Genomic DNA, 18,173 nt, shown 5'->3' on the forward strand with positions numbered 1-18,173 from the left:
TATAAATTACCACACAGTCCTTTATAAATGAGCACATTTATTCTTAAGGTGAAAGCATTACAGAAAAAAACATGTTAAAAACAATAAAAGAACCTACACACATGCTAAAAAGCTTACCAGAGATTACCCAACTCCAGCCTTGGGCTCTGGGAGGTGTCAGTCCCTCAAAACCTACAACTGGGTTTTCCCTGTGATTACAAGTTCATAACTGTCTTAGATTCAGAACCAGAACGAAGGCAGGAAAAGAAGCTGTTTCTTTATACAGCTTGGAGCCTTTGATCTTGGTCTTTGGTGACCGGTAAACAGCAGACAAAGACCCTCTCCTCAGAGTGTAGCTTCAACGTGCTAGGTGTTTGCATAAATGGAGTTGGGTAATTTGCATTCACCTCTCCCTAGGGTATCCCAGGAAATCCACTTAACAGTAATTTCTAACTCTTCGGGAGACTTTAAGAAATATAGATCCTTCAGACCACCACTTCAAGCTATAACTATCACTTACTTGGCAAAAATAACTGGTCAGTATGTACCTTTGATGATTATCTGTACTGAGGAATTGATCTGTCAAAAAACTGTAACACATCAACTGGCTGGAATGAAAGACCATATGTCTGGCTCAGGTGGTTCTGGAATTGAGCCCAAAAGGGAAACACGTATTTGTATGTTGCCAGTTGTGCTGTAGTCCCATAATATTCCTAGACTAGTACTAAGCAGTACCTACTGTAGACTCTTGCTACCAGTGTGATCTGATAGGGCCCTGTCCCACCCTCCAAACAGCTGACAGCTTGAGTTTTAGAGTGGACTGTCTACAGATTCCCTGGAGTGGGGAGGGGGAAGGCAGCTGGTCTCCTTCCTCACTTTTCTCACTTTATCTGTTCCTATCCCATCCTCCTGTAATATGGAGTCACAGACTAGAAAGCAAGTGCTGGAGATCTTTTCTTACTGGCTGCTTTCCCCTTTTCATTTGTTTAACTCCTGGTATACTGGTCAGCAATCTCGATGGATTCATGTGACTAGGGAGAAAACTGAATGAGGATCTGAATAATGTACTTCACTTAAGACCCTACATAACCTAGGACTGGCTCTGCTACCAATGCCATCTCCATGATGTGTTACTTTTTAGTCACTTAACAATTCTACAAATAGTTGGTCTAAAGACTCTGAGATAAATTCAGACCTGTTGTTAACAGGTTTAACTCTACTGAAGCCAAAGCAGTTACACACATGTACACCAGATCTTAGTTTGGCCCTCTGACTCAACTAAGTCACTTTCCTACAAATGGGGCATTTATAAATTTCTTAGAGTAAATATCCCTTCAGACATACAGGAGTGCAGGAACATGTGTGGAAGCATGAACACTGACTTCCTGGCTCTTTGTGGGAAAGGATCTGCTCCCTTTTCCTTCGCAATGGAATCTATTTTTTTCTGGACTGATGAGGAAAAACTAACAGAAGAGGCATTGCTGCTTGATAAGTTCCTGTTTCATAAGCAATAATTTTTCATTAGTTCAGAAAAATGGCTTTTGTCTCGAGGTGGCTGCTGCAGAATGGCTTTGTTTTTCTGATTTTTTTTTTTTACAATAGTATACCTTGTAAGAGATGCTACAGATGCATCCTTCTCACACTCATAAATTGTGTGGTTTTAGTTTGGTCTTTAAAAAGACCATTTTATTACTATATGCAACTTCTCAGAGACATTGCCTGGAGACATGAAGACTTGGTTGAACAGGTGTTTTCACTTGTTGTTTCAAGGTAGCAGTTCAGTACCCAGATAGTCCCTTCATAAAGTATATGTACATTGCTGACCATGTCTGCAGTGAGGTTCTGGCCTATCCAATACTGTGATGCCAGTTTCCGGGCATGTCTTTCCCTTTGTCTAGGGTACCAGGTGCTTCACCGTGACATATTTATTTTCTTTCAAATGTTTTCTATACAACATGTTAAATAATATTACTTGAATTTTGCAGATTTTCATAATGTATTTGAACTCTTCATTATACAATTGTGTATGATAACATTTGTGTATCTTTCTAGACTACATAACACAGTTTAAGCTAATGAGAGTATTGACAAACATCATTTTGCATATGTTGGATCTGGTCTGATGACATGAAGCGTGTTTATTACAGCTGTGGTATGCCTCAATTTAAAGAACATTTAACACTGAAATCTCAGTCACAGCACATCACACAGGATCCCATCCAAGTAACATACACTTGCTTAGTCACATTCACTTGGTGGAAGTTAAATTTAGTCTGACCAAGGTCATAAGTTTTCAGATTCTCAAACCTAAATTTATGTTGACGGGGAAGCTTCCGCCTTGATTGGAGAGACCATATCTGCTGTTTTTACACTTGTGAGAACTAGGACACTGCAGAAAGTTTACAGTTCAGTGCCTGGGAGATAAAGACAAATTGGCCTGTACTAGATAAGCTTAGAAACAAGCCATTTAAAAAGGAGAGTGGCAGTCCAGATTTTAAAAATCAAAAGCTAATCATTGTGAGAGATAGGATGGAGACCTTCTAGGTATGACAGTGGCATTACATGTTCCCTACCTTTCTGATTATTGTACTGTTTAATGTACTTGTCATGGAAAGAGAATTTCCAAAGATTTAAAATAAGCTTCTCTGGAGGTGGCCCTTGGAGTGGCCAAATCAAAATGACAGATACAGTACAGTTATTCTTGAGAGAGACAAAATTCTTATTGCTCACATGAAATTGTGTTGGGTTGTAACCTAGAGGCAAAAAATTAATCAATATACTTTAGGTAAAAACTTACTTACTGTGATAACGTATTTTTAAAAAGTCATGACCAATTACAAATCAAACTACCAAAACAGAGGATCCTGGAAAACCTGTTCTAAGGAAATATATGCTACAACTGGCACTTAAGCCTTTGATTTTGCATTTTGAAGAAGAATAAACTTCGGAAACAAGCTTCCTGTTGTAGTGGAGTGTGCAGGAATGTGAAGAAATAGATTTTAGTAGTCCCTTAAGAGAAGTTAAAGTTGATTTGTACTATGACCTGGGCTATTAAGATATTAACATATACCCCTCTCTGGTCTTATCAGACTTCAAACCAGACTTAAATTGATATAGAAATGGCACATAGTAATAATTTAAAAACTCTTTACATTGTGGTATAACACTAGTAAGACTTGTATACATATAATGGAGTGGAGAGTGGATCCATGAGGTCTCTCTGCATATGTATTTTTAATGTATGTCAGCATTGTATCAGTAAGTCACTGCATGTATTCAGTTGAATATATTGATGTGTGCCTCATACCTCACTCTGTGTCCCTCATACCTCACTCTGTTGAGTATAAAAATATACTTGTATTTTATATATATTATATATCTATATATCAGTAAAAGGTTGGCAATTACTGTTAGTATATTTGAGCTGCTTGTTCTTGTTTTGAGAAAAAGATCAAATGAGAAAATTAAATAGGTCTAACGTGGTGAAACGACTTAAAATTTTACTTAATATCCTTTTTTAGGACCCATTTGGAGAAAGGGTGCATTTAGAAGTCATTGTATTGATGGCGAAGGACAATAGAATATTATAACATACCACCATAATAATCTATTGAGTAGTCTGTTAGCAAGATGAAGTTCTTCCTCAGAGCTCTCTGAAGCGCAGCAAGTTCCGCTAGCTATCAAACCAGGTCCTTAACCTTCTAACCTTGTCCTGAAAAGAGATGAGTAAGGATCAGTCCATGATACAGCTTAGTTTATTTTTTGCTCTCATCTCAAAAGTAGGATTAAGGGTTTGGCTAATTATGAGTAAATGCTAGAATTAATTTAATAGTCAGACAGGCCTTTGAGGATATAAAACACTAAATAAATAAGTATTATTTTTCTTATTACTGGGGAGATGAAAATCCATGCTAGTCATTTTGATTTTTGAGAGAGAGGTACATTTTAACTATAACAGCAGCTTAGTCTATTGAAATCAAGAACTCATAAAAATAAATCCATCTAGCCAAATTTTTATAAAGATAAGGCAGTCATCCCAATACTCTTTGCTTGATTAAACCAGAATTTCAGCTTCTTACCTGGAGTGGATAAATCTTTCATTTGATACTATTGCCTGTTTGTGTTAGAAAAAACTATATAACAATGACAGTCTTAATACTCTTGTTACTATGGTTCACCAGCAGTGTGTTGTTGAGATTAAAATCTTTATTTAAACTCATGTTTTTTGTATGGGAGAATTTAATACCACAGAATTTGCTCATTTGTTTGGGTTATAGGAACCTTGAAAAATTGAGCACACTTGGGCTACTATAATGATTTGATTACATAAATATAGAAACAACAGATATTAGCTACCAATATCCATATGATTTTGTTTGTAAGTTGCAAAAACATAGGTCTCTCTGCCTCTTAAAAGTAAAGAGAATCTCTTTAGAACCAGCCACCACAGGCAAGGCAATTACAAACTGATAAACCTGTTAGCAGGTCTGCCATACTCACTCCAGTATGAGCAATGACTAGAATATAAAAATATGAATAAATTATGTGGGTTTTTTGAGGTACTATTATTTTATTCCCTGTTTAGCTCTTTCATATACATCTTAATTTTGACATGACATGACAAAAATCTGCCAAAAAATTTAACCACTATATGCTTGAGTTTTCTTCTCTAATCTGTAGAATTCTACAGCTCATTCTTTGTAGATTGTGACATAAAGCTAGTAAGCCACTACTTTTCTTATTTTTCAGATGTTATAATGGCAGGTGAAACATTGTGGTTCTCCAGATACATAGTAACAACATAGTATCAAATATGCTTAAACATTTATGCAAATGAAAATGTTGTAATATCAGACATCAAAGTGAGAGACCCAGGTTCATTATTTAACTCAAACTTCCACTGACTTGTAACTGGCGGGGTATTGCAAAGATACCTTCTGCGTTGTTAGAGGTAAAGTCAGGACCTGCCACTACAGCACTCCATGCCATGTGATATATGCAGCAGTAAAATAAACTGCTTGCTCAACTCTCTGGTAGTAAACAACTACCATCTACTGATTAGACATTTATATAACTAAATTAGAACTGGGTGAATAATTTATTAAGTTAATTTTACCTCTTTCCCCTTTGAGGATTTGTCCAGAAGAACTTTTTCTCAATTTTTTTATCTGAAATTATTTGCCAAATAGATCTTAAGTTAGACTGTGCACAAAGGAAAACAGTGTGGCATTGAATATAGGAAACACTGTATTAGGTAATTTTCAGTGGATTTCCAAATGTACTCGTTTTTTCCTCAAATATAAAAAGAGGAGTTTACTCTACACAAAGACTGCGGGGGCTTAGTTTGTTACTGAGTAAGCAATTTTAATTGTGTTTTTACTATTACTGTCTCTTGCTATAAATGTATACTTCCTTTGAAATCTTATAGGATCCAGCACAGTCTTCTGGTTTTCATCCTTCAGGGTCTGTTGTTGCAATAGGAACACTAACTGGAAGGTAAGAAGAACAAAAGCGCGGGTGTCCATCAACAGTGGGTATCTGTCCATCTCACCAAATCAAAGTTGATATTCTTGTTTCTCCAACGAATAGTACCAAATTCTGCCCTCTGATGCCTATGCTCACCTCCTGTTGAATTCAACAGGAGCTGAAGGTATTGTTGGTGGTGTTTATTATTATTGTATTGCTATAGTGCCTAACAACCTTAGTCCAGGACCCCATTGTGTTTGACACTATACAAATACAGATCAAGAAAGACTATCTGTGCCCCAAAGAGCTTACAATCTAAGTATAAGACATGAGGCAGCTGATGGATACAATCAGATGGATGGGGGAGTACAAGGAAACAATGAGGCAGCACTGGTAGGCATGAAAAGCAGTGGTGGCAGTGCACCAGCAGCCTAACCATTCTCAGGGGTTTGTTGTTGTTGTTGTAAGCATAACAGCTAATGAGAGTTTTAAGGAGGGTTCTGAAGGATGATAATGAGGTAGCTCTGTGGATGTATATGGGGAGCTCCTCCTCTCAAATGTGAGGGACAGCACAGGAGAAGACAAAAGGTGTTTGCTTGAAAATTTAACATGTTGTTTTATTATTTTTACCATAGTAATGTCCAGAGCCCCCAACCAAATTTTGGTGAAGGCCGCATTGTGCTAGGCACTGTACAAGCACATAGATAATAAAGAGACAGTTTCTGCCAGGAGAGCTTAAAACTTAAATAGACGACACAGGTGAGGGAGAAAAGAAGTACTACCCCCATTGTATATAGGGAACTGTTACGCAAAATCGCATAGGGAATCAGTGGCGGAGCCTTGATTTGAACCCAGAACTCTAAAGTGCCTTAAGTACAAAACCCTCCTTTCCTTCAAGGGTACCTGAGGGTAGAATTTTGCTCCTAATATTTAAAATATTTGCACTTCATTCTAAAATACCTTTTATTTGATGACATGTGGTTTTAGTAAGTATTGAAGCAAAATTTATTTGGTTCTATGTTTCCCTTAATACAGGGGTGGGCAAACTTTTTGGGCCGAGGGCCACATCTGGGTGGGGAAATTGTATGAAGGGCCGGGGCAGCGGGTTGGGGTGCGGGAGGCAGTGCAGGGTGTGAGAGGGGGTGCAGTGTGCAGGAACAGGCTCAGGGCAAGGGATTGGGGCAGAGGAGAGGTGCGGGGTGTATGAGGGGGCTCAGGGAAGGGGTTTGGGGTGCAGGAGGGGTGCGGACTTCGGGAGGGAGCTCAAGGCAGGGAGTTGGGGTGCAGCAGGGGTGCAGGGTGCAGCAGGGGCCTTAGGGCAGGGAGTTGGGGGGCGGGGTGCAGGAGGGGTTCAGGCTCCAGCCCGGCGCTGCTTACCTAAAGTGGCTCCGGGGTGGCAGCGGCGCGCACTGGGGCCAGGGCAGGTTCCCTGCATGCCTGCCCTAGCCCCACGTGGCGCCGCTCCGGGAAGTGGCCAGAACCAAGTCCCTGCACAGCCCCTGGTGTGGGGGGGAGGCACAGGGCTCCACGTGCTGCCCTTGCCATGCCTCCAGGTACCTCCCCCGAAGCTCCCATTGGCCGCGGTTCCCCTTTCCTAGCCAATGGGAGCTGCAGGGGGCGGTGCCTGGAGGCAAGGGCAATGCACAGACCCCTCTTTTCCTCCACAGCCCCGCCACAGGGACGTGGTGCTGGCCACTTCTGAGAGCAGCATAGGGCCTGCAGCACCACAGGGGGCAATCCCGCAGGCCGGTTCCAAAGACCTGACGAGCCGGATTCGGCCCGCGGGCCGTAGTTTGCCCACCCCTGCCTTAATATCTAAATAAAAGTGAGATGTTTTGGGAGCAGTCTTTATTTTTGATACTTAATAAACTGAAATCAGCATTGAAATGCAGATTTTCAAAGTGAAATAGTTGTAAGTATTTGTAGAAACATGTCCAGAGAACAATGTATAACAAAGCCCCAATCCACCTCATAGGAGATTTATTATGATCTAATTTTTATTTATTTAATATATAGTGGTCCTGATTCTCAGTAACACTAAGCCACCTTTACACTTTTCTGGCCTTTAAAGTAGATATAAATGTAATTAAATTACATTTAATTAAATTAAATGTCCAAATACTGTAAAAGGGCCTAAAGAATGTGGTCCAAGATACACAAAAGTATACATCAATCATACTTGCATATAACCAGTGACAATTTGTAAAATGATAATAAAATCTGAATGTAGACATCTGCCTCAATAGTTGATTGATATTCTGTTTATCTACTGTTGAAAATGTTACTTTCAGTTGGCTACAAATAACACAGAAAATGTCCCCTTCCTATTCTTTTCCTTTTAGTGCAAAACATATGGAAGACTGTTATTTTGACGTAATGAACAGTTGATTAAAACTACTGTAGATCTGCATTCCTTACTGAGCAATTTATTGGCCTTTTTCTGTGTTTACAACAGGTGGTTTGTGTTTGACACAGAAACAAAAGATTTGGTCACTGTACACACAGATGGAAATGAACAGCTGTCTGTAATGCGTTATTCACCAGGTTTGACACACTCTACTTGTTAAAAAAAGAAGTGATTTATGGGTTGCAATATAGGGTTCATTTTTAAAATTCCTCACATATATTTAAATTGGGTATAGATACATGAGTTGAAATCCAGCCTCCTGAGTCAATGGAGCCAGGATTTTACCCAGAGGCTTTAACTCTAATTTCCTGTTGTTTGCCCCTTCAGATCTTGATGTTTAGCAGAAATCAGCTCTCTCACTTAGATGTGCATGTAGTACCATGTTCAGGTTGGCTTTTTTCTCAGTTTCCTTATGAGGTCTAACTTCAATATTTGCTATATAAAGCTGCTGTTTTATTTGCAGTGAATCATATTCCATCAAACAAGGAGAAGAAGAAAATTCTGTTTTTTTTAAATTTATTAATAAAAGTTTTATGAACAATGCCCATTGTCCATGACACACTAGAACTTCATAGATTAGTTTAATTCTTTATTGTGGGTATAATTATAATTCACTTTTTTATAGATGGAAACTTCTTGGCGATAGGTTCCCATGACAACTGTATCTATATATATGGTGTTAATGAAAATGGGAGAAAATATAGTAGAATTGGCAAATGCTCAGTAAGTGACTTCCTTACTATTTATTCACGAATAACAAATAAGCATGTTTACTTTATAGTACATATTAATATACTGGGATATGCTATGTTACTGGAATTAATACAATACACTTCTCTTCATAGGGTCATTCCAGCTTCATTACTCACTTGGACTGGTCTGTTAATTCACAGTACCTTGTGTCCAATTCAGGGGACTATGAAATCTTATACTGTGAGTAACAATGGTTTTCTGTGCTTTGTGCAGAGTTGATTGTAGGATAGCTAATAAATTTTTAATTGATATAAGATCATATAATTGCTAGGCTGGAACATATATTTTAATTAGTTGCTACTTTTTAGCTTAAATCAACTCCCATGCAGCTTAAAAACTGAAAATGTCATCATTTGTTTCTCTTTCTGTAGGGATCCCCTCTACTTGTAAACAAGTAGTGAGTGTTGAGACAACTAGAGATATAGAATGGGTTACTTACACCTGTACTTTAGGATTCCATGTTTTTGGTAAGTTGTTTTTTTCTCCCTCTCACAAACCTATGATTCTTTGCTTTTCCAATTAGCTAACATTCAGACTGTCATCTTTATTTGAAACATTACTATTCAGATTTCAAAGTGCAAATATAAAACTTCTATTGCACAATTTTTATCACTATCTGTCCTCCTATTTTGATCCAGGAGACCTCTGATTTAATATTCTTGGTAGCTTTAGATACAATTATTAATTTGCAACACAAGTGAAAACCAATCACAAGCTACCTGCTATGACAAATTACAATTTTTTTAGAAGCCATGTTTTACAATTAGAGAATTTTCATTTATGTATTTGTATTCCTACAGCACCAAAGACCCCATTCAGGATCAAGTTCCCTTGAGCTAAGTGCTGTATAAACAGTGTACAATCCAGTCCCATTGTACACGGTTCTTTACAGTGACAGTCCCTGCCCCAAAGAGCTGATAGTGTAAATTGAGACATTCATAAGAAGTGAGTGAAATGAACAAAAAGAGAAAGGAAAAGGAGGACAAATTCAATAAAAATAAGGTGTTCCAGTTCCAGACGGTTTTGGTTTGTTTCATTGATTTGGGGGTTGTAATTTTTTTTTTACATATAAACAAAATAAACCCCTATGATCAACCATCACTGGTAGTTGACTGCTTTCTTGTAGGCCTCAAAGAACAGGTTTGTTTTGAGGAGGGATTTGAAGGAGAAGAAGGTACTTGCCTCACAGATTAATTCAGGGAGGGCATTCTGCATGTAAGGGGCAGCGTGGAAGAAGTCATTGAGACGGTTGTTGGAGAATTCGATAAATGAGGACGGTTATCATTGGAGCTGAGAAAGTGGTAGAAAAACCAATAAGAGACAAGTGTGTACAAACAGGAGGGGTAAAGTTGTGAAGGGTCTTAAAAGGTGAGGACAAGATACTGAACTTGGTATGATGAAACAGGAAACCAGTGCAAAGATTTGAAAAAAAAAAAAAGTGATGTGATCAGAGCAACAGGCAAGAAAGATTATCCTAGCAGCCAAGTTTTGAATGGAACAGAGTGGGTAACATGCTGGAGAGAGACCCAGAAAAGGGAAGAGATTGCAGCCAAAAGCCTGAACTAGAGTTTTAGAACAGTGACAGAAAGAAAATGTTGAATTTTGGAAACATTTTGGAAGAAGTGGCTAGATTTGGATATGCATTTGACATGCAGGTCTAGAGAGAAGACCGAGTCAAAGATGACTGGCTGTGTATTATTCTGAGATGACAAAATTATTTGCTCTGCATGGACAGCTGCCACTGAATTGTTAATATATTTCAGCTTCTTAGGGCTAGGGTTTGAGAGTCCCTGACACTGTTAGGGTATGTCTAACTACGAAATTACTCCGATTTTATAGAAGTCGATTTTTGGGAACAGATTGTATAAAGTTGAGTGCATGTGTCCACACTAAGCACATTAATTCGGCGGTGTGCGTGGCAAGCGTCGACATTCCGAGCGGTGCACTGTGGGTAGCTATCCAAAATGGGGCCAAAAATTTGTCGCAGGTTATGGGTAAATGTCGTCAGTCAACCCTCCCTCTGTGAAAGCAACGGCAGACAATCATTTTGCGCCCTTTTCCCTGGATTGCCCAAGCAGACGCCATAGCACGGCAAGCATGGAGCCCGTTCAGCTCACTGCAGTAGTTATGACCATTGTAAACACCTTGCGCATTATCATGCACTTTATGCAGAACCAGAACCTGAAAAACCAGGCGAGGAAGCAATGGCAGCGCGGTGACAAGAGTGATGAGGACATGGACACAGATTTCTCTAAAACCGTGGTCCCCGGCAATTTGGAGATCCTGGTGTTAATGGGGCAGGCTCATGCCATGGAATGCCAATTCTGGGCCCGGGAAACAAGCACAGACTGGTGGGACCGCATAGTGTTGCAGGTTTTGGATGATTCCCAGTGGCTCCGAAACTTTCGAATGCGTAAGGGCACTTTCATGGAACTTTGTGACTTGCATTCCCCTGCCCTGAAGCGCAAGAATATCAAGATGAGAGCAGCCCTCACAGTTGAGAAGCAAGTGGTAATAGCCCTGTGGAAGCTTGCAACGCCAGACAGCTACCAGTCAGTCGGTAATCAATTTGGAGTGGGCAAAGCTACTGTGGGGGTTGCTGTGATGCAAGTAGCCAACACAATCATTGAGCTGCTGCTATCAAAGGTAGTGACTCTGGGAAATGTGCAGGTCATACTAGATGGCTTTGCTGCAATGGGATTCCTTAACTGTGGTGGGGCTATAGACGGAACGCATATCCCTATCTTGGGACCGGACCACCAGGGCAGCCAGTAGATAAACAGCAAGGGGTACTTTTCAATGGTGCTGCAAGCACTGGTGGATCACAAGGGACATTTCACCAACATCAACGTGGGATGGCCAGGAAAGGTTCATGACACTCGCGTCTTCAGGAACTCTGGTCTGTTTAAAAGGCTGCAGGAAGGGATTTACTTCCCAGACCAGAAAATAACTGTTGGGAATGTTGAAATGCCTATAGTTATCCTTGGGGACCCAGCCTGCCCCTTAATGCCCTGGCTAATGAAGCCGTACACAGGCACCCTGGACAGTAGTCAGGAGCTGTTCAACTATAGGCTGAGCAAGTGCAGAATGGTGGTAGAGTGTGCATTTGGACGTTTAAAGGGTCGCTGGCACAGTTTACTGACTCGCTCAGACCTCAGCAAAACCAGTATTCTCATTGTTATTGCTGCTTGCTGTGTGCTCCACAATCTCTGTGAGAGTAAGGGGGAGACGTTTATGGCGGGGTGGGAGGTTGAGGCAAATTGCCCGGCTGCTGAATGCGCGCAGCCAGACACCAGGGCGATTAGAAGAGCACAGCAGGAAGTGCTGTGCATCAGAGAAGCTTTGAAAACCAGTTTCATGACTGGCCAGGGTACCGTGTGACACTTCTGTTTGTTTCTCCTTGATGAAAACCCGCCCCCTTGGTTGACTCTAATTCCCTGTAAGCCACCCACCCTCCCTGCTTCGATCACAGCTTGCTTGCAAAGGAAGTAAAGTCACTATCGTTTAAAAACAATGTATTCTTTATTAATTGATTATAAAAATAGGGAGATAACTCACAAGGTATCCCGCATGGGGTGTGGGAGGAAGGTAGGACGGAAGGAAAAGGTCACTTCAAAACTTGTTGAATGACAGCCTTTTGTTGCTTGGGCTGTCCACTGGGGTGGAGTGGTTGGGTGCCCGGAGCCTCCCCCCACCACGTTTTTGGACATCTGGGTGAGGAGGCTATTGGGAGGAGGGAGGGCAGTTAAACAGCGGCGATTTTAAAAGACCTTTATGTCGACCAAAATGGCTTCGTTGTGTGAATGGATGCAGGGTTAATTCAATTTAACGCTGCTAAATTAGACATAAACCCGTAGTGTAGACCAGGCCTTAGTGTTTTAGGTCCAGATTTTTAAAGCTATTTAGGTGTTGCTGCGCTCAGCATTGCAACAGCTAACTGATTTAGGAGCCTCAGTTGCATTTTCAACTGTTGATGAAATGTAGGCTAAGTGCCTAAATCCTTTTTGAAAATGAGATTGAGGCTCCTATATCGCTTAGGTGTTGCGATGCTGAGTGCAACAATGGCTAAATAGCTTTAAAAATCTGAGCCTTGGTGCTTAGCTTCAAAGGCTCGTATTTTCCGAAATGATGCATATTTTAAAATGAGGATTCTCTAAGTAATAGTTTGTATATATCAGATTTGTAGAAATCATCTGCTGCCTTTTTCATGTATCTCAACAAATGATAACTGTGTTCCCCCCTACCCCCCCACTTAACTCCACTGGTTGCCAGTTCACTTCAGGATTTGATTCAAAACTGCCATCTTTGGTTTTTATACTATAGTTCCTCCATTAACTCTATCCAGCCTGTCTTACAGACTCTCTTCCCCTTAGCTAGCTCTCTATCTTAATATAGTTTTGACTCTGTTGGTGCAAAAGCTTTCTCTCTGTCAGCACTAGCATCTAGAACAGCTTTTCTCTACTTCTTAACTTAATTTCTTTAACCTCGTTCATAATTTTATCCCAGAAGAAAGTACATTTGTTTTTCCTTTGCATATGTCTCTTTATTTATTTTTTACATCATGATCATGCAAAGGGATATTCCTGCACAGAGTCTCATTGAAGTCAATTGAATTTGGGGGATCAGTATTTTCCTTTGTTATTATATTGTTTACATTAATCCTTTCAACTGTTTTGGGAGAGTTTGTATAAAAGATGCTATACAGAATAAAATGTATATCAGTGATTAAAAACATGAAACCACTTCCTTTCCGTATATCTGAAGTCACTGCATATTTATAAGTGGGGGGGAAGGAATTGCTCTTAAACACTGAATGTCATAATAATTTAATGCTCAACAAAACAAAAAACCACACCTGACTACAACATTGGACTCTCTCAAATGATTAAGCAACCTCTGTGCTGAGTAGGGGAGTAGATCAAATCTAAAGTACAAAAAACATTAAAAAACTTAAGCAGCAAATAGCTATACACAATGCTGTATAAAAAGAAATTTTAATTTTCCATAACCTGTTTTATTATTTTTTTACAGCACACAAAAGCATGCAAGTGTTTTACAGACCAAACACAATAACCTTATCCTTCCCCTGAAGAGCTTACAATCTAATTTTAGAGGTGACATAATATGTGAGACCAACAAGCAATAGGGGACTGGGATGAGAAAGAAGGGTTATCGTAACAAAAGCATGTGATAATTCAGTTATAACAAGCTCAAATCTTCTTGATCGTTCATTAGTCACTTTATTATTATTTTTAATGGTATAATTCTTGTAAACACCACAGGTGGGGTTTTAGGATGAATTTGAGTGAGGAGAATCTGGTGGCTGTACCTTTTTAAAAAGCCTCCTATCTGTGAACTATATAAGAAGTCATTCATTATCTGTAAATTGTGGAGAAGGGAAGGGGAAAAGCAGTAGTTTAAAATTGTACCTCCTGTTGTTGTCTCTTATGTACACATATATTATGATATAATACCTGAAGGCTCACAGCTGAGGCCCCAGTTCAGCAAAACACTGCTTACATCCTCCTTGTTCAGCACAGGACTAATGCATGTGCTTCATTGCCATTCAGATTTTGGGTCTTATGCACATGTTTAAAGTTAAGTATTTGGTCTTTTAAGTCAGGGCCTGAATCACTAGTAATTTTGAGGGATTTGGAGGTTGGTTGATTTTAAACAGGTGGCCTCTTCATTAATGTCATAACAAATAATTTAGCTAACATTTCTGTTCTGTATGTGTAGCAGAAATATTAAATTAGTCACTACATGTTTTCAGGTGTATGGCCAGAAGGTTCAGATGGAACAGACATCAATGCTGTCTGTCGATCACATGAGAGAAAACTGCTATCAACAGGGGATGATTTTGGCAAAGTACATCTCTTCTCTTATCCGTGTTCACAATTTAGGGTAAGATATTTACTTTGATAGAGTACAATCTTGCAAACCTTTACAAACATGGGAAATTTTGTTCCTCTGCTGAGTGTCGAAAAACCCAACATTAAATCAACGGGACTACTTATATGTGTAAGTGTGGATTGGCACTTTAATATAGAAGTCTGCATTTTAAAATAATCTGACTTCATTGATAGAAATAAGGTGACAATTTTATTTAATTGTAGTTTGAATGCTATACATAATTAAATATTTGTTACAGTAATGTATATTATTTATCTGCAGTAATAACATCCTGTATTGATATTTTCCAGGCTCCAAGCCATGTGTATGGAGGACATAGTAGTCATGTAACTAATGTAGATTTTCTGTGTGAAGACACCCATCTCATCTCCACAGGTGGAAAAGATACAAGTATTATGCAGTGGCGAGTCATTTAGAGGAAACATCGGTGTGAACACACACAGTCATGAGATGACCATGCACAGAAGTTCTGTACAAACTGTATATTTAAAACTTAAACAGTACATTTGCAGTTTAGCCTGGTCACTGTGATTCTGTTTAAAAATTCTTACAGACCTCAGGAAAATTAAGCCCTGTGCTGGTTATCTTACTCAGTTTAGTGATTCATTAGGTATCACTCCTAAAGAATGAGCTATATTTTTCTTTTGTTGTACAATATATGCAGCAGTACAAGTTTAATATAAAAAAAATGTGGCTTGAAAATTTTCAATACAGTGATATCAGCGGAACTGGTGACTATCTTAACTGTTTTCTACAAACTCTACTAAAATGGTCACAAAAATGCCTTTCAGAATACTGTATATACATGCTTAATTGTCTCACTGTCTACACTTTGTACTGTATATCTACCTATTTAGAAAAATCTATGGCAACACTGAGGTTTCTGATGGATGGTGATGAATTCATACTAAAGGAATAACCCAAGCTAGAAGACACACAATAATTAACATGTTAGATATGAAAATGTGAATGTTAGAATTCAGTAATTTGCATTTTCTTGCGAATAACAAATCTTTAAATTCCACCAATGAGGAACTGCATTCTCTTTCAAATCAGCAGGTCATACTCCAGTTTAACTTGAATATCTCAAAAGGGTTTAAAGATGTTTATCTAGTTCATGTATTCAGTGTAAGCTTAAATTTAAAAAATCTTTTTTACTTGTATATGAACAACTGCTTATCAAAAACAAAAAGCAAAACTTGACCACATCCCCACTATTGGTTAATATATTTAACTAATATGTATATTAATCAGCATGATGCTATATTGTACATGTATAAGATTTTAGCAGTTCATTATAAATGGTAAGGCAGTCTAGGCTTTACTTTTTTATGCTTATGGATATTGTATATTTGTATTTTAAGACCAAGTAGATCAAGTCTAAAGATATCTTTTTAAATGTACCATAAACCTGCAGAGCGAAAAGGAAGCATTGGAAGCCTACATGAAATATTAATGTGTAACTTCTGGCCCCTGTGTTTTGTGCATGGATGGATATTTATAGTATGACATAAGATTGTGTTTTGCAATGAAGTAATAGTGGAGGTGGTATAAAATGGTTAAAAAGGCCTTATCAATTTTGATTGTGAAACAGATTGAAATTTATTGTTTACCTTGAGGAATGTATCTAAAGAATTTAAAAGAGCAGAATAATAAGCAGACTCTGAAAAGTTAATATTAAAGTTTTGCTTGTAATGGACAGTAAACATTTTAATTCTCTGAACTCTAAAACACTGGTTGTTTGTTTAGAGTGGTTAAATGAAATGGAATCAATGAATTTTGAAACCTTTTTTATTACATTGCCGCCTGCTATACTGAAAGTGCAGGACAATAATAAATCATGTATTAAAGTGCTTTGTTTTGATGTATCCTTCCTGTGCAATTTAACATAAATTCATTTCTATATTAAAGCTTTACTGTGATCTGCTTTCACTTAATGGGATAAATTTTTAAATTCCAAACCAGATGTGAAAAGATTGTTGGGGAATGAAATCTGAGTTTGTGTATGTAATTATTTGCATACCTATAGAGGATGCTTTTGAAGATTTGACCAATACTGTGTTCATATAGGGGAAAGTCAAGAGGACCAGGATTTCAAACTACAAGTTTATTTATTGATTCTAACTCCTTAATACAACAAAACATTTCAAAGTTCTGCTGTTTATTTCTGTACTTTCCTTATATTGTGGAAGAGAGATGTTTTTCATACAGTAAATATGAATTTAAAGATATGAACTTAAAAGGAATATCATCCCACAGTGGGGGAGATGGTCTTTATATGCAAACTTTGCAGATGACCCATATACATGCTTAAGTTCTGTACTCTAATTATTATCACTACTTTCCTCCAAATTGATGAAGAGGTATATTCAGCTTGTTTTCTGGGGCCACAAAATTTCCAAACTGTTTAGTTACTAGGTTTGGTTAAAACAAACTCCATATGTCTGAAACTTGTCAGATGACAACATATTAAATCTCAAAATCATACCTATTTTTACAATACTGTTTTCCAAAACTCTATGAATAAAGAAATGACAAAGATAAGTTGGCAAATATCCACTGCTTTCAGGAATATGTCCTTTTTTTCCTGTTTGCTTCTGATTATAAATACAAAAGAAAAAATAAGCCAGAACTTTAAAACATAGCCTATTTTTAAATGAATATTTTGCTTGGCTTCATTTTCCCCTCCTATTCGTTTTTACATATTCTTATTTGTAAAGCTTCTTTTCTCCTTTCCAGCTGGTGCTAGCAAGTATCTGTCAGAATGAGAAACATCTCATCCTGTTTGGAGGACTTGACTTGTTTATACTGCTGCTAGGAAAAGACACGCTGCTGCAATGGGAGAAAAGAACTGACTCAAAAGTATAGTTTCCTTTGAAATGATTGATGGCAAGGAACATAAGGCATGAAAGATCAGGCTTAGGATAATTGGATTGCAGTTACCTAAATTCTCTGGATGAAATCTTGCTCCATTGCAGTTGATGGGAGTTTTTCCTTCGACTTCAATGTGACCAGGTTTTCATTCCTTAGAAGATATACAGATTTGTATGTTAATGTTTTTTATGGTCTGTATTATATAGGAGGTCAGATGAGATGATCACGGTCATCCCTTCTAGCCTTATCATCTATGAAAAGTACAATACTGTTCAATTTAATAAGCTACTTTTTACTTAAACCATTGCTCAAATCTGTTTATTATGTATTTGTTTATGGTAGTGCCTGTTTTGTGTTAGATGCTTTGCAGACATTCAAGAACTGTCCTGACCCCAAGAAGCTTACAGTTTAAGGACAGACAGACAAGTAGGTAGAGGTTGGGGAAAGGAAATAATAAAAGGATGATATTTTTTTAATTCATACCAACAAGATTGACTAAAGGCAATATGTTGTACGCAGTGTTGTTATAGCCACGTCGGTTCAAAGATATTAGAGAGACAACGTGAGTGAAGTGATATCTTTTATTGGACCAACTTCTGTTGGTGAGAAAGACAAACTTTTGAGCTTACACAGAGCTCCGTGTTTCTCTCACCAATAGAGGTTGGTCCAGTAAACTATTATGTCACCCACCTTGTCTCTCTAAACGCAACATGGCACATGGAGTTTTAACTGAGAGTTAAAACTTGAGAGGTTATCCTAGCAGATGTTCCCTAGATAATCA

At 38.4% G+C, this 18,173-nt stretch overlaps 1 protein-coding gene across 9 annotated transcripts in view; it reads left to right on the forward strand.

Annotated features, from left to right (window-relative positions):
* The window catches only part of EML1 (EMAP like 1), a 194,918-nt gene extending 177,228 nt beyond the window's left edge, over positions 1-17,690 (forward strand). For 2 of the 9 annotated variants that reach the window (XM_043549375.1, XM_007064957.4), the window contains 7 exons: positions 5,408-5,475; positions 7,901-7,989; positions 8,478-8,575; positions 8,698-8,785; positions 8,977-9,072; positions 14,379-14,509; positions 14,809-17,063. In XM_043549375.1, the coding sequence (XP_043405310.1) occupies positions 5,408-5,475; positions 7,901-7,989; positions 8,478-8,575; positions 8,698-8,785; positions 8,977-9,072; positions 14,379-14,509; positions 14,809-14,934 (696 nt within the window). In that variant the 3' untranslated portion in view covers positions 14,935-17,063. Of the gene's footprint in view, positions 1-5,407; positions 5,476-7,900; positions 7,990-8,477; positions 8,576-8,697; positions 8,786-8,976; positions 9,073-14,378; positions 14,510-14,808 lie in introns of all 9 variants that reach the window. The other 7 variants (XM_043549376.1, XM_043549373.1, XM_043549371.1 and 4 more) reach the window with 7 other exon arrangements.
* The last annotated feature ends 483 nt before the right edge of the window (positions 17,691-18,173 follow it).

This window comes from Chelonia mydas, chromosome 6 (genome assembly GCF_015237465.2).
Source record: "Chelonia mydas isolate rCheMyd1 chromosome 6, rCheMyd1.pri.v2, whole genome shotgun sequence".
Lineage (NCBI taxonomy): Eukaryota > Metazoa > Chordata > Testudines > Cheloniidae > Chelonia > Chelonia mydas.